This window comes from Carassius carassius, chromosome 16, assembly GCF_963082965.1.
Source record: "Carassius carassius chromosome 16, fCarCar2.1, whole genome shotgun sequence".
In the NCBI taxonomy this organism is placed as follows: domain Eukaryota; kingdom Metazoa; phylum Chordata; class Actinopteri; order Cypriniformes; family Cyprinidae; genus Carassius; species Carassius carassius.
This window is the reverse complement of record NC_081770.1, coordinates 1,123,900-1,148,130: the sequence shown is the minus strand read 5'-3', so window position 1 is coordinate 1,148,130 and position 24,231 is coordinate 1,123,900. Positions and strand designations below refer to the sequence as shown.

The following is a 24,231-nucleotide window of genomic DNA, read 5'->3' as shown; positions in this document are numbered from 1 at the left end:
TACAACAATGAGAGATACCGTCTCATTCAGTCAATGAAGAAAGTCAATCACAATGACTTCTCTTTATCAGATTTATTAGGGAAAAAAGCTAGCAAGTTAACTATGATTATATTATTATATTTGTGAAAGAAAGTACATTATATAAAAGAAGATTGTTTTGATAGTTTTTTTTATTTATAGTTTGTTTATTTGTTTGGTTTTTATGTTTATTTCTATACTATATATAAGCAAATATTTCGATCCATACTTTATTCCAGTCGGTGATGGTAATAATGAGAATGCAGCCATTTATTAGCATTGTTTATTCATATTAATCATTAAAGCTAAACCTTTTTTACACTTATGGTGTAAATTGCAGTCTCCTACTCATACCAAAAAAAATAATTTTTATATTTATTTATTTATATTTTCATTGTCTGGCTAAGTGGGATTTCGGTATGGAATGATGGAAAGGTTATGATTATATATTTTTGGTAGTATTATAATCACATTGTGAGTGTGTATTCTCGGGTGAAGCGAGTTGACCTACATTAATCTACATGGCAGTGCGTTTGTTTGTAGCTCACTTTATTTTATATAGTGTTTTTGTTGCTGTTGCTGCTAACTGAACATATTTCTTGATCTCATTAACCTCATCATCTCCAGGTCACACTGAACAGCAGATTGTTGTCTCAAGCCAGTGCTGATCAATGACAGTTTAGCTGCAGTCTGTCAGAGAAGAGAGGAAAGATGAGTCTCTCACAGAAACAGAGGTAAGACTGAGTCTGCTTTCAGACAATCATTTTAAACACTGCTGCACTTTCAGAGGATTGCTGGAAAAAACACAACCTTAACAAACTCTGTTTTATATTTACAAATGATTTGCAGAACTTCAGAGCTTCATAACTTCCTATTTAAAAATAACATTGATATTTTAAAAGCCAATAGATGATAAATATCTCAGAATTGAAAATCAGAATCAATTTACAGTCGCTCAGAGGTCACAATCTCCTGTAAACTGATATAGAAATGATTAAAATGCCTTGACTGAATCCAGATATTAATTTCACAAATGTGTGCGTCACAATGTGAAATATCAGCGTAATGCTGTTCAAAGTTTTACACAAAGAGAAGACGAGTCTTCAGTGAGTTGTAGTGTTGTCGTCATGTTGTGGAGACGCTGTGTGTTTGGATGAGAAAGCAAACCCTCTTTGTTTGGATTCAGTGTTTAATATTTATTAATAACTCTGTTCCTGAGCCGTACGACCCAAAGGTTAGCTTGTGTACAGCACGCTTTATGAAGCTGCAGTGCATTTTCTCCCAGCTTCCTGTGTACAACATCAGCTACACACACCTAAATACACTGAACAGAAAATACAATAAACCACACCTGAATACACTGAACAGAAAATACAATAAACCACACCTGAATACACTGTACATAAAATACAATAAACCACACCTAAGTACACTGTACATAAAATACAATAAACCACAGCTAAATACACTGTACATAAAATACAATAAACCACAGCTAAATACACTGTACATAAAATACAATAAACCACACCTAAATAACTGTATTTGATGTTGACACTTCAGGACATAAAGTTGTTACAGTGAAGAAGATAAAGTATAACTTTATGAGATTGTATCTGAAATGTAAGAGAGTTGCAAATCTCTTTGATTAGATCAGTCAAATATTAGTGCAAATATATTTAGTCTCACATTTGAAGTACTTTACAGAAATTGTTAAACAAATGTGAGTCTGTAAACAAGAATGTCTGCTATCTTTAAAACTCTGCAGATGTTTCTGTGAAGGACTAGAGAGAATGTGTGTCAATATAAAACACAGATGAACCTCCTGTAGAAAAGTTTCTCTTCTCTCTTTGTGTCATTAGTGTAAGATCAGGATCACATGTGTCTGTGAAGAGTGACTGGTCAAAGGATGGTGAACCACCGAACTTCAGTGAGAAAAAAACATCTATCAAAAGGTATTTATTATCTTTGACATTATAATGTAGTGTTGGCTTATTTCTCCACTAAGATGCTTGTGATAGAAATGAATGAAATAAAACAATAAATCATAGATTTCCTCTTTATTGAACTCAGTCTGGAGCTTCTTTCCAGTAACACAATCACACAAGCAGACACAAGGAGGTATAAACTAACCATGAAAATAGATCATGCAGCCAAACATGAATATGTCTTTCCATCTCTCCATAGTCATAGATGAACAAATGCATGTCTATACTGTGCTTCATTAGCATCCTCAACAGTGAAGCTCTTTAAATGAGACTGAAGGATCTCCTGTAGTAAAGTGTTTTGTTCTTTGTGTCATTAGTGTAAGATCAGACTCACATGTGTCCAGCTCTGTGTCTGTGAAGAGTGACTGCTCAAAGGAAGACGGACCAGACTTCAGTGAAGAAACAACATCACGAACCAAATGGTATTTGATCTGTTTCTTATTTTTGTTTAAACACAGACTGAGTCAGAAAGTGTATCAGAGAATAATTATCATAAAACTACTTGTAGTCCATAACTTTATCACTTATTTATTGTTTTTCTCTTTGCTAAAATGTTTAAAATATACTTCGTTCATATATATATGCTTTTCCCCTAAAAATGCAGTATTTTGATTTATTTTATTTACTATCAGGCTTCAGTGTGAAACATTAGATCCAGATTTACAGTCTCACAGGAACCGCAATAATTATACATGTCTCCTGCAGATCTTCCAGGTAATAAAACACATTTTCAAGAACATTTAATAATTATAATAAACAAATATCTATTGAATATTTGTTATGCTGTGACAGAACTTTTATTTCAATTTTTTTCTTCTTAAGAACCCATAAAATAAGAACAAAACCCTATTTTTATTAATATTAACAGCTAATTAAAGTTTGTCTCAACTTTATTTTTTATGAATATTTTTCATGATTTCCATTACACGAGAGTAGATGTTAAAACTTCATGCTGATTTGAACTTGGCTCTCGCCAAGATAAGCACCAACTAAGACGTAGCTTTACAGTAACCATATGTCTCCATCCATTTATGTTTCCTTCCATATGATGATAGATATCCTTCTGCTTGGTATTGACGGCTGAAGTGTAATGCTGGCTCCAGGGATCAGCTTATTTTGCCTCCCTGGCGCATCAGCACACACAACGGCTGCGATGCTGGCTCCGGGATCAACCATATTGCGGCATCACCATGACAACTGTCTGGATTGAGCTAAGTAGGGTACATCTCTGGGGTCTTCAAGTGGGCACCTTCCATCCTCAGTGTTTCGTCGACTAGCCCACGACACCTCAAGAGGGCTCGACGGTGATGCTGGCGTCCCAGCATCACCCCCCTCCGTCCCCCACTCAACTCAGCCCAGCTTACTTTCCTGTACATCAGCGTTTCTTTCTTTCTATTGTGCTTGAGATCCCCAGCCAGAATCTTTTCGTCTCAACCACAGCCAGTTGCTGCTCCTCTCTGCTGCTTCAGCTAAGTTCTTCACTGTGCGACGCAACTCTTGGCCGCTGAATCCGACGTCTCTGAGAAACCGGGTTGTAGAGTGTGCCACAAATCCTCGACAACCCACTTCCACTGGGTAAACCCGGACTCTCCATCCTCGCTGTTCCGCTTCAATGGCTAGTTGAGCATACCGCAGTTTCTTCCTCTCATACGCCTCATCTACAGCATCCTCCCATGGCACTGTTAACTCTATCAGGTGAACGAGGCGTGCTGATCCAGACCACAAGACAATATCTGGTCGAAGGTTAGTGGTGGCAATCTCAGGTGGAAAAATAAGCCGTTGACCAACATCTGCCAGCATTTTCCAGTCTCTAGCAGCTTCCAGTTGTCCTGGGCGAGAATTGGTTTTAACACCTTTTCTTGGTGGTTGCTCTCCTGGGCGTAGGAATGTTGTCTTTTGGGTGTAATGTTTTGATGGAACAGGTGGCAACTTATTGGTCATGTTACGCTTGTCTTCCAATGCTAAGGCCAAACATCGCAGCACCTGGTCATGGCGCCAAGTAAACCGTCCTTGGCTAAGAGCCACCTTACATCCTGTCAAAATATGCCTTAATGTTGCAGGTGATGAACACAAAGGACATGAGGGATCCTCTCCTACCCAGATGTTTAGGTTCTGTGGTGATGGGAGAACATCATATGTTGACCTGATGAGGAAACTGATCCTGCTCTGTTCCATTGACCATAGGTCTTGCCAGCCAATCTTGCGTTGTTCCACACTCTCCCACCTCATCCATTCTCCCTGCTTGGCCTGGGAAATGGCCTTTACACACCTCATCCTCTCCTCCTGCTTTTGCACCTCGTTGACTACCAACTTCCTCCTTTGAGCTGGGGCTGCCTTGTGCCATGTAGGAGGAGCTGAACTGAGACCAAGACCCCCTCTTCCATGCTGAACTTGCCCAATGATATCACCAATTCGAAGGGCAGCCTTTGCATCTTGCACAGCTTTCTTTGCCGCCCACTTTCTTCCAGTTTTCAACACAGGTGCTGCTTCCCTTACGCATTTGTCGCGTGACTCTACTAATGTCATTTCCAGTCTGACCTTGGCGCACTTAAACTCCTCGGTTAGAGCGGAGACTGGTAGCTGCAGAATTCCTTTACCATAAAGTCCCACTCTGCTGAGGCAGCGTGGAACTCCCAACCATTTCCTGATGTATGAACTGATTAAACCTTCCAGCTTCTCTACTGTTGTCAAAGAAACCTCATACACAGTCAGTGGCCACAGCAACCTCGGCAGTAGACCAAACTGAAAGCACCAGAGTTTTAGTTTGCCTGGTAGAGCGCAGCTGTCTATGCTCTTCAACCCTTCCGCTGCTTGTTGTCTAACTTCTCCCACACGAACTGTGTCCTTTAGATCCCCGTCGTACCATCTCCCAAGACTCTTCACTGGCTTCTCAGACACTGTTGGTATTGCCTCACCATTAATGAAGAATGTTTTATCTACTACTTTGCCTTTGATTATAGAGATGCTCCTTGATTTAGTGGGCTTGAATTGCATTCGTGCCCATTCGATATTATTGGTTAATTTGCCCAATAAACGATTAGTGCAGGCTACTGTTGTAGTCATGGTTGTCATGTCATCCATGTATGCTCGAATTGGTGGTAGTCGCATTCCAGAAGCCAAGCGCTCTCCTCCGACTACCCATTTTGATGCCCTAATGATTACTTCCATTGCCATGGTAAAAGCCAGTGGAGAAATGGTGCATCCTGCCATTATTCCAACCTCTAGGCATTGCCATGTAGTGCTGAATTCTGAAGTTGAAAAACTAAATTGCAAATCTCCAAAGTAGGCTTTCACTAAATTTGTTATTGTCATCGGTACACTAAACAAATCAAATGCTGCCCAAAGAAGTTCGTGTGGCACTGAACCATATGCATTAGCCAAATCCAGGAATGTCACATGGAGCTCCTTCCTCTCCTTTTTGGCTGATTGAATTTGTTGCCAGATCACATTGATGTGTTCTAAGCATCCTGGGAAACCTGGAATGCCCGCTTTTTGTATTGAAGTGTCAATGAAGCAGTTCTTTAATAGGTAAGTTGACAATCTCTGAGCAATAATGCTGAAGAAAATCTTGCCTTCAACGTTTAATAGGGAAATGGGACGAAACTGACTGATGCTTGTAGAATCTTTTTCTTTAGGTATAAAGACTCCACCTGCTCGGCGCCATGCTCTTGGTACAACCTGTTTTTCCCATGCCACTTTCATCAATTTCCACAGAATTCGTAGAACTCCTGAAGCACTCTTGTACACTCTGTACGGAACTCCATTAGGCCCTGGAGATGATGAAGCCCTTGCTTTTTTCACAGCTTGCTCTACTTCTCTCCACTTAGGTGCACAGTCCTCCATTTGGTATTCTGGTGGATTGATAGGTGGGATGTCTGACGGAATTGAAATAGGCTCCTGCCTTTTTGAATCTGTATGTGTTTCCTCCAAATATCTCTCCAGCTCAACCTTAGATGCTTTTAGTGTGCCATTCTTCTCACTGGTGAATAACTTCTTTACAAATTTGAATGGGTCTTTATAAAAGTTAGCTCTCGCACGCTCCTTCTTTTTGTAGCGTTTCCGTAGGCGCTCAGCTCTGCGCAATGTTGCAAGCTTATCTTTTATGGCCCTTTGTAAGAGATTGAGTCCCTCCTTCTGACTTTGTTCTGCTCTTCTCCATTGCTTCCTCAGCTGTCTCCTTTCTCTAACTAAGCCTTCAATCTCCTGCAGCCGTCTAGACTTTCCAGGAATAGTATGTACTTTTTCCTTCCTTTTTTCAACTCCAAACCTCTCACTTCCATATGCGTAGATGATGTCCCCAAATTTATTCAGCTTCTTTTCAACTGTTCCACTTAATCTTCCCAATGCAAAGCAGAGATCTGTGTTTACTGTGTCCCATTCAGTTTTCTCACAAGCTCTTGGCCATTTAACTCCAGGCCTGTGCCCTTTGAGGTTCTTTTCTCTCTTATGCTGATTTGTCTGACCGGGTTCACAAGGATCATTAGGTTCATCACTAACTGTGTCCATGCAAGTCCTCCTCACGTCTGTGACAGGGGTGCTGATATCCTGCGAACTGTGGTTTGCTTCCTGTCGCTGGATTTCATTCGACTGACTTGACTGGCTTCGTAAGAAGTACTGATCAATGCGAGGCCCTTGTCCCTTCTCCCTCAAGCATTTCATTTTCCCTTGATGAATCTTCAAACCCCTGACCGTTGTCGCCTTGCTCCAGCCGCAGACACAAACCTGGAGCTCCATGTCTTTGCTAACTGCAGATCTTGAACTAGTCTTTTGTGAAGTACTCTCCATACTCATATCCGTTTCCGTTCCTAAGTCGTTAACCGTGTTGTCCAACGTTGAGTCATCTTCCGCCCCCGCTCTCGCAGACTCTAGGGGTATTTTTCTTTTTAAGTTCTTAGAAGCCTTGGGCGGGTGTCTCCAGCATCCTGTAAGCACAGAGGTGGATACTGCCAACAAGGGTAGCTAACCCTTACCAGCCCCAATGGAGTCTTTCCTCCTGTCAGCTGTCTCTCCAGGCTGTCACTAGGTCTTTCCCTTGTTGCCAGCTGCACTATTCACAGCAGTCACTGGACGTATCCAGATCTTCATGATTTCCATTACACGAGAGTAGATGTTAAAACTTCATGCTGATTTGAACTTGGCTCTCGCCAAGATAAGCACCAACTAAGACGTAGCTTTACAGTAACCATATGTCTCCATCCATTTATGTTTCCTTCCATATGATGATAGATATCCTTCTGCTTGGTATTGACGGCTGAAGTGTAATGCTGGCTCCAGGGATCAGCTTATTTTGCCTCCCTGGCGCATCAGCACACACAACGGCTGCGATGCTGGCTCCGGGATCAACCATATTGCGGCATCACCATGACAACTGTCTGGATTGAGCTAAGTAGGGTACATCTCTGGGGTCTTCAAGTGGGCACCTTCCATCCTCAGTGTTTCGTCGACTAGCCCACGACACCTCAAGAGGGCTCGACGGTGATGCTGGCGTCCCAGCATCACCCCCCTCCGTCCCCCACTCAACTCAGCCCAGCTTACTTTCCTGTACATCAGCGTTTCTTTCTTTCTATTGTGCTTGAGATCCCCAGCCAGAATCTTTTCGTCTCAACCACAGCCAGTTGCTGCTCCTCTCTGCTGCTTCAGCTAAGTTCTTCACTGTGCGACGCAACTCTTGGCCGCTGAATCCGACGTCTCTGAGAAACCGGGTTGTAGAGTGTGCCACAAATCCTCGACAACCCACTTCCACTGGGTAAACCCGGACTCTCCATCCTCGCTGTTCCGCTTCAATGGCTAGTTGAGCATACCGCAGTTTCTTCCTCTCATACGCCTCATCTACAGCATCCTCCCATGGCACTGTTAACTCTATCAGGTGAACGAGGCGTGCTGATCCAGACCACAAGACAATATCTGGTCGAAGGTTAGTGGTGGCAATCTCAGGTGGAAAAATAAGCCGTTGACCAACATCTGCCAGCATTTTCCAGTCTCTAGCAGCTTCCAGTTGTCCTGGGCGAGAATTGGTTTTAACACCTTTTCTTGGTGGTTGCTCTCCTGGGCGTAGGAATGTTGTCTTTTGGGTGTAATGTTTTGATGGAACAGGTGGCAACTTATTGGTCATGTTACGCTTGTCTTCCAATGCTAAGGCCAAACATCGCAGCACCTGGTCATGGCGCCAAGTAAACCGTCCTTGGCTAAGAGCCACCTTACATCCTGTCAAAATATGCCTTAATGTTGCAGGTGATGAACACAAAGGACATGAGGGATCCTCTCCTACCCAGATGTTTAGGTTCTGTGGTGATGGGAGAACATCATATGTTGACCTGATGAGGAAACTGATCCTGCTCTGTTCCATTGACCATAGGTCTTGCCAGCCAATCTTGCGTTGTTCCACACTCTCCCACCTCATCCATTCTCCCTGCTTGGCCTGGGAAATGGCCTTTACACACCTCATCCTCTCCTCCTGCTTTTGCACCTCGTTGACTACCAACTTCCTCCTTTGAGCTGGGGCTGCCTTGTGCCATGTAGGAGGAGCTGAACTGAGACCAAGACCCCCTCTTCCATGCTGAACTTGCCCAATGATATCACCAATTCGAAGGGCAGCCTTTGCATCTTGCACAGCTTTCTTTGCCGCCCACTTTCTTCCAGTTTTCAACACAGGTGCTGCTTCCCTTACGCATTTGTCGCGTGACTCTACTAATGTCATTTCCAGTCTGACCTTGGCGCACTTAAACTCCTCGGTTAGAGCGGAGACTGGTAGCTGCAGAATTCCTTTACCATAAAGTCCCACTCTGCTGAGGCAGCGTGGAACTCCCAACCATTTCCTGATGTATGAACTGATTAAACCTTCCAGCTTCTCTACTGTTGTCAAAGAAACCTCATACACAGTCAGTGGCCACAGCAACCTCGGCAGTAGACCAAACTGAAAGCACCAGAGTTTTAGTTTGCCTGGTAGAGCGCAGCTGTCTATGCTCTTCAACCCTTCCGCTGCTTGTTGTCTAACTTCTCCCACACGAACTGTGTCCTTTAGATCCCCGGCGTACCATCTCCCAAGACTCTTCACTGGCTTCTCAGACACTGTTGGTATTGCCTCACCATTAATGAAGAATGTTTTATCTACTACTTTGCCTTTGATTATAGAGATGCTCCTTGATTTAGTGGGCTTGAATTGCATTCGTGCCCATTCGATATTATTGGTTAATTTGCCCAATAAACGATTAGTGCAGGCTACTGTTGTAGTCATGGTTGTCATGTCATCCATGTATGCTCGAATTGGTGGTAGTCGCATTCCAGAAGCCAAGCGCTCTCCTCCGACTACCCATTTTGATGCCCTAATGATTACTTCCATTGCCATGGTAAAAGCCAGTGGAGAAATGGTGCATCCTGCCATTATTCCAACCTCTAGGCATTGCCATGTAGTGCTGAATTCTGAAGTTGAAAAACTAAATTGCAAATCTCCAAAGTAGGCTTTCACTAAATTTGTTATTGTCATCGGTACACTAAACAAATCAAATGCTGCCCAAAGAAGTTCGTGTGGCACTGAACCATATGCATTAGCCAAATCCAGGAATGTCACATGGAGCTCCTTCCTCTCCTTTTTGGCTGATTGAATTTGTTGCCAGATCACATTGATGTGTTCTAAGCATCCTGGGAAACCTGGAATGCCCGCTTTTTGTATTGAAGTGTCAATGAAGCAGTTCTTTAATAGGTAAGTTGACAATCTCTGAGCAATAATGCTGAAGAAAATCGTGCCTTCAACGTTTAATAGGGAAATGAATTAATGAATGAATAAATAATTTTGACCTAATGAGATGATTTTTCTCTCATTCATTTTTGTCTTTCTTTGTAGGATCTTGAGAGCAAAGTAATAAAATTTCTAAAGAAAGAACTGGAAAAGTTTAAGAAAATATTACAAAAAGAGGACATGCAATACTTTGTGAAGGACTTTATTGAGAACAGATGCAGTATGAAAGAAGCAGCTCTTGATCTCACGCTCTACTTCCTGAGAGAGATGAAGCAAGATGAAGCTGCTGATACTCTAGAAGGTAAGAGACTCATAATCATCTGTTAGATTGTCACTTATAAATGTAGGACAGAAAATATGATTAAACAGTATCTATATTTTTGTTCTGTTTAGATGAGCTGATCTTCATTCATCAGCTAAAGTGTAGCCTAAAGAAGAAGTATCAATGTGTGTTTGAAGGAATTGCAAAGCAAGGAGACTCTACACTTCTGAAGAACATCTACACAGATCTCTATATCACTCAGGGTTGTAGTGAACAGGTCAATACTGAACATGAGGTGAGACAGATTGAAGTTGCTTCCAGGCGTCATGAATCACAGGAGATACAGGTTGAGTGCAAACATTTGTTTGAAGCATCTGAACAAGACAAGCAGATCAGAAGTGTACTGACAAAAGGAGTTGCTGGCATCGGAAAATCAGTCTCTGTGCAGAAGTTTGTTCTGGATTGGGCCGAAGGAAAAGAAAATCAAGATATCAGCTTCATATTTCCTCTTCCATTTAGAGAGATGAACTTAAAGGAGCTAGAAAAACTAAGTTTGATGGACCTTATAACTCAGTTTTTCCCAGAGACAAAAGGACTGAAGCTTACGAGAAGAAATCAATTCAAAGTCTTGTTCATTCTTGATGGATTGGATGAATGTCGACTTCCTGTAAACTTTAAGGATAATGAGACGTGGTCTGATGTATCATCACCAGTCTCTCTGGATGTTCTCCTGACGAACCTCATCAAGGGAAATCTGCTTCCTTCTGCTCTCATCTGGATCACCAGCAGACCAGCAGCTGCCAGTAAGATTCCTCCTGACTGTATCGACCGGCTGACAGAGATACGAGGATTCAATGATGCACAAAAGGAGGAGTACTTCAGAAAAAGATTCACGGACGAGAATCAGGCCAAAGAAATCATTGATCATGTTAAACAATCAAAGAGTCTCTTTATCATGTGCCACATCCCAGTCTTCTGCTGGATTTCAGCCACTGTTCTCCAGAACATTTCAGAGGAGAAAAGAAATAATGTTGTGAAAAACAATCAGGCTGATGATGTCTCCAAAACACTGCAGGAGTCAAATACTGAAGACACTCCTAAGACTCTGACACAAATGTACACACACTTCCTCAGATTTCAGATCCAGCAGAGCAGACGAAAGTATGATGGAGAACATACACCAGATGTTTCCTGGGATAAAGATGCCATCTTGTCACTGGGGAAACTGGCATTTGATCAGCTGGAAAGAAACAATGTGATCTTCTATGACACAGATCTGGAAGCCTGTGGTATTGACGTCTATAAGGCATCAGTGTACTCGGGCATGTGTACCCAGATCTTTAAGGAGGAAACAGGGATCACTCTTGGTACCATGTACTGCTTTGTTCACTTGAGCATTCAAGAGTTTATTGCAGCCCTTTATGCACATCTTTTTCTAGACATAAAGAAGAAAAGTATATTTGTTCATGCGTCTACAAAATGGAAATATAAAAGTAAAACAATGATTGATTTGCTCAAGACTGCAGTGGACAAGGCGCTAGAGAGTGATAATGGACACCTGGATCTTTTTCTTCGACTCCTCCTTGGTTTGTCACTCCAGTCCAATCAGAGACTCTTACAGGGTCTGTTGACACAGAAAAATAGAAATGAGCAGAGCAAAGAGGAAATAGTTCAGTACATCAAGCAGAAATTAGAGTCTAGTCTGTCTCCAGAGAGATCCATCAATCTGTTCTACTGTCTGAATGAACTGAACGACCAAACTCTGGTGAAAGACATTCAGACCCACCTTAGCAAAGGAAGTCTCTCATCTGCTGATCTTTCACCTGCCCAGTGGTCTGCTTTGGTCTTTGTGTTGTTGACGTCAGAGGAGGAGCTGGAGGAGTTTGAGCTTCAGAAATTCAAGAAATCAGACGAGTGTCTCATTAGATTATCAGCAGTCATCAAAACCTGCAAAAGAGCTCTGTAAGTTATTTAATATATTTTTTCATGTTTTGTTCTCATCTTAAAATAGCATTAATCTATGTTGATACTACGGGTGAAACAGTTCAACTTTTTCACGGTTCGGTTTGTATCACGGTTTTATGGTCACTGTTTCGGTACAGTTCGGTATGTGCTATGTTTATGGAAAAACTATACTTTAAAAAAAAAAGTAAAGAAAAAAACAATATTCTATCTAACTACAAGCAACAGCACAAATAAATACAATGGAGATACAAATAAAAGATTTGTATAAGATTTGTTAAAGATGCAAATAAAATAAACAGTGATTTTCAGTTTTTTAGGTAGATCTATCATTAGTTTTAAGGTACAGAAATTGAATAAAGTAATCAAATGTAAAACAGCATTGCATATTTGACTGTATAAATGTAAAGATTAATCTTTATTTATGTTACAGAAGCTATTCAATTAAGAGCAGTGAGTGATTTCTCTGTTGTTGCTGTTTGATTAATATTAAGAGAATGCACTGATACAGTACGTTCAGCCGGCTATGTCTGCTGTAGGATACTTACCAAGACGTGCATTTTGACAATTTTTGTGTGAATTTCTCCATTAAAAGCAAGGCAAGTCGAGGCAAGTTTATTTATATAGCACATTTATTACACAATAGTAATTAAAAGTGCTGTACAAAAAATAATTATGAAGAACAAAAAAAAAACATGATTTAAAAATGTATTATTTAAAATGAATTTAAAACAGTTAGAAATAGAAAATGATTTTACATAAAATTCAGTTAATATATAAAATACAGTGCAATCAGTTCGGACATCGCACAGTGCTCATTCAGTAAATGCACAGCTAAACAGATGGGTTTTGAGTCTAGATTTAAATGTGACTAGTGTTTTAGCACATCTGATCTCTTCTGGAAGCTGATTCCAACTGTGGGCAGCATAGTAACTAAAGGCGGACTCCCCTTGTTTTGTGTGAACCCTTGGTATTTCTAACTGACTCGATCCTAATGATCTGAGTGCTCTGTTATGTTTATATTTAGTGAACATATCTGCAATGTATTTCAGACCTAGGTCATTGAGGGACCTATATAGGAGTAAAAGTACTTTAAAATCAATCCTAAATGTAACTGGAAAATGTAAGTGTAAGGACCTGAGGACTGGTGTGATATGCTCATATTTTCTGGTTCTAGTCAGAATCCTGGCAGCAGTGTTCTGGATGAGCTGCAGCTGTCTAATGGTCTTTTTGGGAAGGACAGTGAGGAGACCATTACAATAGTCCACCCTGCTGGTGATAAAGGCATGAACAAGTTTCTCCAAGTCTTGGCTGGAAACAAAACATCTAATTCTTGCAATGTTTTTTAAATGATAGTATGCTGTTTGAGTTACTGCTTTGACATGACTTCTGAAACTAAGGTCTGTCTCCAGAATCACACCAAGATTCCTGACTTGATTTTTAGTTGTTTGACCCCTAGAGTCAAGGTATGCATTCACCTTGAACACTTCATCTTTGTTTCCAAATGCAATGACTTCAGTTTTTTTCCTTGTTTAACTGAAGAAAGTTCTGGCACATCCAACTATTAATTTCATCAATGCATTGGCAGAGGGAGTCAATGGGGCTGTAGTCATTTGGAGATAAGGCTAGGTAAATCGGTGTATCATCAGCATAGCTGTGATAGGCAATTTGGTTCTTTCTCATTATTTGATTAATGGAAGCATATACAGGCTAAACAAGAGCAGTGCAAGAATTGACCCTTGTGGGACTCCGCATGTCATGGACGTCCACTTAGACTTATGCTCTCCTAGACTCACATAATAACCTCTCCCTTCTAAGTATGACCTGAACCATTTGAGTACCATCCCAGAAAGCCCGACCCAGTTTTCCAGTCTCTCTAGTAGTATGTTATGATCGACAGTGTTAAACACAGCACTGAGATCTAGCAATACCAGCACCGATATTTTGCCAGAGTCACAATTTAAGCGAATATCATTTATTATCTTAATGAGTGCTGTCTCTGTGCTGTGATGCGGTCGAAAACCAGATTGAAAATTGTCCAGGTATCCATTTGAGTTTAGGTATTTGTTCAGCTGATTAAAAATGACCTTTTCTATAATTTTGCCTATAAAAGGAAGATTAGATATTGGTCTATAATTGCTCAAAATGGTGTTATCAAGATTGCTCTTTTTCAGGAGGGGCTTAACAACTGCAGTTTTTCCAAACATTTAAGCAAACTTTTGAAAAAAGATGTGGGAAGTGTGTCAAGTTAGCAGTTTGATGATTTAAGGTGCTGCACTATGTCTTCCAAAATTTTGCTATCAATTGCTTCAAAAATAGACATATTATCTTTTTGTATTGTGGCAAAATCTGTCTGACCTCTACATTACTTTAGGATGTGCTAATTGCCTTCCTGATATTGTTCATCTTCTCAGAAAAGAAGGAAGTAAAATCATTGCATTTGCTGTCTGAGAGCATTTCACTGGGAATCTGACTTGGGGGCTTTGTCAGTCTATCAACTGTGGCAAAAGAGTACGAGTGTTGTTTAAGTTATAGAGTTGGGCGATATTGTCATTTTTCAAATCGTCATATCGTCAGCCCATGAGATCGACAATACATGATATTATCGTGCATGGGTGGAGCAAGAGAGAGACCCTTTGTTCTTGTCATAGCATAACTATTTGGTATTTTAAACCGTGCAGGTGCACGAGAGAGAGCCTATAGAATCACCAATAATCGAATAAATATACTTTCAAACATACTGATAAACTAATGTTAAATATAAAAATACTGTATTTAAAAAAGCTAGTTCATATATAGTTGGACGCAACTGTCATATCGCGTGTGCTGTTACAAATTTGCCGCATCTGTGTGCGGGAGTAATCAGTAATCAGTCTTCTGTTCTGCAAAGTCAGTCAATGGTGAAAATCAATAGTAGATTTTATTTAAAGTCCAGCAGTTTAACACTATTATTGGACATAAACGAACACATTAAATATAAAGTATTTAAAACAGGTAAGTTCATATATTTGGAGTAAAGTTCAACTGAACTGCTGCATCAATCATACAGCGCTCCGGACTGCGCGCCTCATGATGAGTCTGACGCACCGCCACAGAAACAAGAATGAGATGCATTCTAACATAACTGTGGCATTAAACTCAGTTAGTGAGGGCTCGTTTAATATATTGCACATATATAGGCCATTGAGATAACTTATAGTTACTTATTATTATTTATATATTATTATATAGATTACTTATTATAGTGCAATGAGATACCTTATATCTGCAGACGATGTCTGTTTGTGGATGGCAGGGACGTGGGAACTATATTGTGAGAGGGGGGCGGGATTCTTGGGGCCTGTAGTAGGCCTATAGTAGGCTGTATTATGTATCCTGATTGACTTTATGATTAGTTAAATCTGTTTTGCACATGCATCGCCACAGAGTTAACCATTTCAGACAGTATTAGACAAGATGGCGCAGATGAGTTGGCAGCCTGTAGCGTGCAGCTGTGTGTAGTATTGTGCTTTTAAAAGTGCTTTTAAGTGTTTTGAATTTTAGTGGATAATAGTGGATAGATTAATGAATTGATTGTTGATATGGACTTGATATCGGAAAAGTTTATGCGGGCAAAGGACTATAACACTAGCCGAGAGGCACCTGCTTTTGTATACACCCGGCAAGAACTATTAGACCTGGTACAAGGTTCAAAATGCGGGATTAAACATGATATTCCGAAGGATATATTAAGGAGGAGACACCGCGGAATTAGAGCTGGGCTGAAGAGAAATAAGAAGAGTAGAGAAAGAGCTTGGAAAGAAACCTTTAAACCAGCCCTACCATCTATGACCATGGGAAATGTTTGCTGTTTGACAAACAAGCTCGAAGAACTAGAGACACTTGTCAGGAGCCAGAAAATGTACCGGGAAAGCAGTCTTATATGTCTGTCCGAGTCGTGGCTGACGGACAATATCCCTGATCTCGTGACCAGCTTTACCGGCTTCAGGACAATACGAGCGGATAGGAACGCCGAATCGAGCGGTAAGCATAAAGGAGGGGGGCTTATTTTGCTCATCAATAACAAGTGGTGTAATCCCAATCATGCTACTATTAAAGATCAGATATGTAATAAGGACATTGAACTATTGACAGTTAGTTTAAGACCTTATTACCTGCCAAGGGAGTTCACTGTGGTGATCGCCGTTGTTGTTGTTTATATCCCTCCACCTGCCAATGAGGAAGTGGCTTGTGACACAGTGCATTCTGTTGTCGCGCGACTCCAGGCGAAGTACAGAGATGCGTTCATTTTTCTTTCTGGTGATTATAACCATGTATTGCTTTCTAAGACCCTGCCCACATTTAAGCAGTTTGTTGATTGTACAACATGGGGAGATAAGATCTTGGACCTCTTGTATGCTAACGTGAAAAATGCATATAAATGTGTTGCACTGCCCCCTCTTGGTCGATCTGACCATGATATGGTACATCTTTCTCCCTCTTACACGCCAGTTGTTAAGAGGCAGCCTGTTTACATTTTGTTTTACATTTATTCACTTAGCTGACGCTTTTATCCAAAGCGACTTACAATTGCCACATATGTCAGAGGTCACACACCTCTGGAGCAACTAGGGGTTAAGTGTCTTGCTCAGGAACACATTGGTGTCTCACAGTGGATTCGAACCCGGGTCTCTCAAACCAAAGACATGTGTCTTATCCACTGCGCTAGCACCATGCCTGTCATTAACAGAACATTAAAATACTGGTCTCCGGAGAGAGAAGAAGCCCTAATGTGCTGTTTTGAAACAACATGCTGGGATGTTTTCTGTGAGGATTATGGGGATGACATTGATGGATTAACAGAATGCATCACCCATTATATTAAATTCTGTAATGATGACATCATGCCCGTCAGGGAAATTCGCTGTTTTCCTAATAATAAACCATGGGTAACTAGCACTCTGAAGGTACTGTTAAATGAAAAGAAAAAGGCTTTCAGAGAGGGTGATAGGGAAAAGGTCAAAGAAATCCAAAGAGTACTGAGGGTGAAGATTAAGGAGGGGAAAGAAGCATACAGGTGCAAATTAGAACAACAATTGCAGCAGGATGGAGTGAAGCAGGTCTGGGCTGGCATGAGGAAGATCACAGGTATGAAGCAGAAGGGGGGTTCACTACTTGATGGTGACCAGAACCTGGCTGACTATCTGAACAGATTCTTTAATAGATTTAATAACCCAATGCCACATCAGCCTGCCACACCTGGTCTGCTGCTGCCTGGTGTTGTTTCACTTCCCTCACTTATCCCATCTATGACATCATCCCCCCATTCTCCTATTGGCGACATCACCTCCCAAATGACCTTTCTCTCCCCCATCTCTTCTCCAACTGTAACCCCACCGATGGTGCTACATCAATCTCAGGTCAAGGGTGAATTGGACCGTCTGAAGCTAGGGAAAGCAATGGGGCCTGATGATATTGGGCCGAGACTGTTGAGGACATGCTCTACCCAGTTGCGTGGTATTTTTACATACCTGTTTAACCTAAGCCTGTACCTACAAAAGGTCCCGAAATTGTTAGATAACATCTTGTTTGATCCCAATTCCAAAGAAGAGATATCCATCTAACCATAACGATTACAGACCTGTAGCACTCACCTCACATATTATGAAGACGTTTGAGAGACAGGCCTTTTTTACATCAAGGCCAGTATGACAAATTACGTGTATCCTTTGCAGTTTGCATATCAGTCCAACATGGGTGTGGATGATGCCCTTATTTACATGCTACAAATAACCTATGCACATCTGGACACTCCTGATGCATCTGTGAGGTTCACTTTTTTTGACTTCTCAAGCGCCTTCAACACGATCTAGCCCCAACTGCTGTGTAAGAAGATGAGGATGCAGCTGGATTCATCACTGGTCCTGTGGTGTATGAACTATTTATCCAGTAGACCACAGTACGTGCGTCTGCTGAATAGTGTCTCTAATACTATTCTGAGTAATACGGGGGTGCCGCAAGGAACCGTGCTTGCTCCGTTACTGTTATCTATACAGCAGCCTTTCAGTACAATAGTGGCAGTTGCTTCCTCGAGAAATTTTCAGACGATACGGTCGTTGTTGGCTTAATTAAAGGAGGTGAAGGGGAGGACTACAGGAGAACTATTACAGAGTTTGTGGGTTGGAGCAACAACAACTATCTCCAACTTAACATCTCAAAAACAAAGGAAATGGTTGTGGATTTTAGGAAGAGGAAGAAGACACCGATAATCCCAATCACAATCCAGGGCAGTGAAGTGGAGTTGGTCTCCAGTCACAGATATCTCGGTGTACAGCTAGATGATAAGCTGGACTGGAAGAGCCACATGGAGACAGTGTATAAAAAGGGTCAAAGCCGACTTTATTTTCTAAGAAGGCTGATGTCATTTAACATCTTTTAACATCTTTAAGAAAGCAGGCTTGGTTGTGGGGACTGAATTTGATGTGGTCGAACACGTGGCTGAGAAAAGTTTCAAGTTTATTTGTATAGCGCTTTTTACAATAAAAATCGTTACAAAGCAACTTTACAGAAAATTATGTTTCTACAATATTTAGTAGTAGCTAGTAGTTTGTGCACATTTGACAGGATTTTAGAAAAAATAAAAAATAATAATAATAATACAATACGTAGTCAGCTAGATGATGAACTATCAATATTATTAATAGTGATTATATGATGCAGTCACACATGTATCAATAATGGTTAGTTCTGTTTGTTGATTCAGGGTTAGCATCATCTGAGGTCCTCTGAGGGTCAGCATCATCTCTTCTCAGGTGTTCTGGATAGAGACATCATTAGCATAGCTGCTGATCCAACAAAGTAACATTAGTTTAACCCAAGCTAAAGAATAAAAATGCAGATGCAACTACACTCACAATTTAAGAGATACATCATTCGAATGCTTGGAGAAAGAGATGCGTTTTTAATCTAGATTTAAACAGAGAGAGTGTGTCTGAACCCCGAACATTATCAGGAAGGCTATTCCAGAGTTTGGGAGCCAAATGTGAAAAAGCTCTACCTCCTTTAGTGGAATTTGCTATCCTAGGAACTACCAAAAGTCCAGCGTTTTGTGACCTTAGGGTGCGTGATGGGTTGTAGCGTGGTAGAAGGCTAGTTAGGTACGCAGGAGCTAAACCATTTAGGGCCTTATAGGTAAGTAATGATAATTTGTAACTGATACGGAACTTAATAGGTAGCCAGTGCAGAGACTGTAAAATTGGGGTAATATGATCATATTTTCTTGACCTCGTAAGGACTCTAGCTGCTGCATTTTGGACTACCTGTAGCTTGTTAATTGCAGAAGCAGGACAACCACCTAGAAGTGCATTACAATAGTCCAGTCTAGAGGTCATGAATGCATGAACTAGCTTTTCTGCATCAGAAACAGATAACATGTTTCGTAGCTTGGCAATGTTTCTAAGATGGAAGAATGCAGTTTTTGTAACATTGGAAATATGATTTTCAAAAGACAAATTGCTGTCCAATATAACACCCAGATTTCTGACTGTAGAGGAAGTAACAGTACATCCGTCTAGCTGCAGATTGTAATCTACAAGATTCTGTGTGGTGTTTTTTGGTCCAATAATTAATATCTCTGTCTTACCCGAATTTAATTGGAGAAAATTATTTGTCATCCAATCTTTTACATTTTTAACACACTCTGTTAGCTTAGATAGTTGGGAAGTTTCATCTGGTCTCGTTGAGATATATAGCTGAGTATCATCAGCATAACAGTGGAAGCTAATTCCGTATTTTCCAATAATATTACCAAGGGGCAACATGTATATTGAAAATAGAAGGGGACCTAGGACGGATCCTTGTGGCACTCCATATTTTACTGATGATAAATGAGATGACACCCCATTTAAGTAAACAAAATGGTAGCGATCGGACAGGTAGGATCTAAACCATCTTAGAGCCTGCCCTTGAATACCTGTTTAGTTTTGTAATCGATCTATGAGTATGTCATGATCTATGGTGTCAAACGTAGCACTAAGATCAAGTAAGACTAGAAATGAGATGCAGCCTTGATCTGACGCAAGGAGCAGGTCATTTGTAATTTTAACAAATGCAGTTTCTGTGCTATGGTGGGGCCTAAAACCTGACTGAAATTCTTCATACAGATCATTTTTATGCAGGATGGTGCTCAATTGAGCAGACACAACATTTTCTAAAATTTTAGACATAAATGGAAGATTTGAAATAAGCCTATAATTTGCCAGTACACTAGGATCTAGTTTTGGTTTCTTAATAAGAGGCTTGATAACCGCCAGCTTGAATGGTTTTGGGAAGTGACCTAAAGATAACGACGAGTTAATGATATTGAGAAGCGGTTCTTCGGCTACAGGTAACAGCTCTTTTAGTAATTTAGTGGGTACAGGATCTAATAAACATGTTGTTGGTTTAGATACAGTGATAAGTTTATTTAGCTCTTCCTGTCCTATATTTGTAAAGCACTGCAGTTTATCTTTGGGTGCGATGGATGAAACTGAAGTGTTAGACGCTGTAGAATCTACATTCGCTATTGTATTTCTAATGTTATCTATTTTATCAGTGAAGAAATTCACAAAGTCATTACTATTTAACGTTGGTGGAATATTTGAATCAGGTGGCGTCTGGTAATTTGTTAATTTAGCCACTGTGCTAAATAAAAACCTTGGATTGTTTTTTTTATTTTCAATGAGTTTGTGGATATGCTCTGCCCTAGCAGTTTTTAGAGCCTTTTCTATAGCTGGACATACTGTTTTTCCATGCAATTCTAAAAACTTCCAAGTTAGTTTTTCTCCATTTGCGTTCAAGACTACGAGTTACTTTCTTGAGAGAGTGAGTATTACTGTTATATCATGGCACAGTACGTTTTTCTCTAACCTTTTTCAATTTGATGGAGGCAACAGCTTCTAATGTATTAGAGAAAATAGTGCCCATGTTGTCAGTAATTTCATCTAATTCCTGTGTATTTTTGGGTACAAATAGCAGTTGAGATAGATCAGGCAGGTTATTTGCGAATCTTTCTTTGGTGGCTGGAACAATAGTTCTGCCCAGACGGTAACGCTGAGACATATAGTTAATATCAGTTATACGCAGCATGCACGATACAAGGAAATGGTCTGTAATATCATCACTTTGGGGTACAATATCTATAGCAGTAAGATCGATTCCATGCGATATAATTAGATCTAGTGTATGATTAAAACGATGAGTGGGCCGGTGACATTTTGCTTGACTCCAAAGAAGTTTATTAGGTCAGTAAATGCAAGTCCTAATGTATCATTTGCATTATCAACGTGGATATTAAAATCTCCCATGATTAGCGCCTTATCAACTGTAACTAGAAGGTCTGAGAGGAAATCTGCAAATTCTTTTAGGAATTCTGTATACGGCCCTGGTGGTCTATACACAGTAGCCAGAGCAAGAGATACATTAGATTTCTTTTGCATGTCTGACAGTGTAACATTTAGCAGAAGTATTTCAAAAGAGTTAAACCTGTATCCTGTTTTCTAGGTAACATTGAGAATATCACTATATATTGTTGCGACACCTCCGCCATGACCAGTCTGACGGGGCTCATGCTTATAACAGTAGTTTGGTGGAGTAGACTCATTTAGACCAAAATAATCATTTGGTTTTAGCCAGGTTTCAGTCAAGCAGAGTACATCAAAACTATTTTCTGTGATCATTTCATTTACAATAACTGCTTTGGGTGTGAGTGATCTAATATTTATGAGCCCAAAATTTAAAAATGGTTTTTGTTCATTTACTTTACATTTTTCTGGTTTAATTACGATAAGATATTTATTATATTTTGTATAATAAATTATATTTTGACCTCACTATTCGGGGAACAGACACAGTCTTAATAGTTTTTACAGTGCAAGTACTTTTATCATTTAAGCGGGTGGAACAAAACTCATCATAATAGTTATTAGAGAATTGTCTTACTAGTCACATGGAGCGAAGTGTCCTGGAGATGTTGTCAGAGAGCAGCTCCGCTCCGATTCTGCTGGGGTGTAATCCATCAGCGCAAAACAGCCTAGGACGCTCCCAGAAAAGATTCCAGTTACTAACAAATAGCAGTTTCTGTTCTTTACACCATGACAACAACCATTCATTTAAAGCAAAAAGTCTACTGAACCTTTCGTGTCCTCGTCGATACGTGGGCAGTGGAGGGGAGCGAAGGGGAGCGAAGCGGTTCCGGATGGAGATGTCGAAGGCAGGAGGGGGAGAAAAGAATGCTATCTAAGCTAAAATCAATCATGGACAACAGTACAGGAAAGCCTCTGTCTGGTTCACTTCACGTCTGTGGGCTTTACGCACAGCTCAGTGTGGCCCAGGCACGGCGCCAGGATTCCAGTTTTGGATGGGCCAGACCAATTGTGGGTGGCCTTAAATTAAAAATGTTAAATAAAAAAAAAACGTTATCCAATCACTGCTTAACCTTATATTAAAAATATTGACTAATGTAGCCTACTGTTATATTATCTGTGCGTATGCATAATATAGATTTTAATAGCTTGATGCTCTTTAAATATTTTGTTGCATTGTTAAAAGTTATGGTTCATAGGACAGACCTAGCCGCGATCACTCTCCATGGTTCTGGAATCTCCATTAAACATGAAATGCATCATGCCTGGGCTGCGTTTCCCGATAACATTGTCTCTTAGCACGCTACGAAGACTCTTAAGATATAACTTAACTAAAGGTATACTACCACTAAAGGTATATCATTGCTAGGCGTCTTCAGGGCTATCATCCACTCGCGAGGCATAGGCACTGAAAGGCAGAGGCGCTGGTGCCCCCCTAGCAACGGCGCTGTTTTTGGTAAAACATGATTTTGACGACTTCATTAAGTTTTGTTTCATAGAAAAATCTTTTTAAAAGATATTTGTTTTGTATAAATTGTATCTTAATATTTCCCTCATATTAAATATAAAACGCATGTGGATTGATATGATATGCCTGGACTCCTTTATTAACGGAGTATATAAACAGACATTTCAATATATTGGTATTAAATGCATTTTCTGAGAATTTTTATTTCAAGTTTTTACTGCAAATGTCGAAATGCGCGCTTTTTGGTCCAGAATAAAATATCTCATAATAAAATAAAATACAATACATAAATATATATAAACGGAAAACAAAAACAACGGAAAAAAAAAACAGCTGGCTGACCCCTAAAGAGGGGTCCAACATCTATGGTGGATGGAGACTTAAGGCTGTTTCACACGGCAGGATAATTAGGCCGATTTTAGCCCCTATTGACACCTTCCGACAATCTTAAGGATGCTCCGATTATCGTAAAATAATCTGATCAGATATTCCTCCCGTGTGTGGTGTGTTAAGACTGCTCTCCTCTGCTCGGAAGGACGTTGGGACCGCTCCGATCTCAAATCAGGGATATCCAACATGTTGGATTTATTTGGCCCGATTTCTTCTCGTGTGTGGTGTCCCTCTAGGACAAACGATCACGCAGCCTGTGGACTGTGGCGTGTAGCCAATCAGAAAGCGAGGTGACGAGGCGGGGAGGAAGTACCAGGAAACAAAATCAAAACAGCCGGCGGCATGGCACACCAGAAAGTCCAGTGGACGTCGGAGATGGAGGACTTTGTCTCCACTTCTTTGACCATCACCTTTTTTTTTTCTTATGTTTTTTTTGGTTACAAACAAAGGACAAACTATGGCCACTGCATCCTCTTCGTCCGCCATGATTGTTTACTCTGAAGTCACGTTTGATCTCGAGGGATTTTGCGAGATTTACCGTCTGACCTGGGAATGCTCGGGAGTCGAATCGGTTCGTGTGTAATGTGTTGATTTTGGTGTGTGGCTGCACACCACACACTGTACGACCAACACTGTTAGACCCGTGATTTTTTATCGCCGTGTGTGGGGTCTCTCAGGTTTGGAAAATCGGCTGACAATTTTAAAATCGTCCCGTGTGAACCAGGCTTTAGTTACGGCCAAAACTATTTTTTTTGCATGCATCACATTATAGTGCGGTGTGCATGACAATAATAAAAAGGCGGTAGAGCGAACTTATCATCCATAGTTGTTTTCAAGTAGTCATTCTATGTCATCACCAGATAGTGTGCGTTTTAAGTTAAGTGATAAGTCTTTAGAGAAGGACTACATGAGAACCACTATGGATGATAAATTCGCTCTTCTGCCTTATTATTTTGTCTTTACTTTATTTGTAACACCAAGAAAGAGTTAATCTCTCCTTTATGAGAAGAGTGCGTTGCCGTGTACCA

General features: G+C 40.5%; 1 protein-coding gene across 1 annotated transcript in view; it reads left to right on the top strand.

Moving 5' to 3' along the window:
* Positions 1–705: 705 nt before the first annotated feature.
* The window catches only part of LOC132159390 (NACHT, LRR and PYD domains-containing protein 4C-like), a gene marked incomplete at its 3' end in the record, with an annotated part of 33,113 nt that continues 9,587 nt past the window's right edge, over positions 706–24,231 (top strand). The window contains exons 1-5 of the mRNA XM_059568890.1: positions 706–752; positions 2,324–2,428; positions 2,639–2,720; positions 9,847–10,042; positions 10,135–11,965. Coding sequence (XP_059424873.1) covers positions 730–752; positions 2,324–2,428; positions 2,639–2,720; positions 9,847–10,042; positions 10,135–11,965 — 2,237 coding nt within the window. The remainder of the gene's footprint in view (positions 753–2,323; positions 2,429–2,638; positions 2,721–9,846; positions 10,043–10,134; positions 11,966–24,231) is intronic.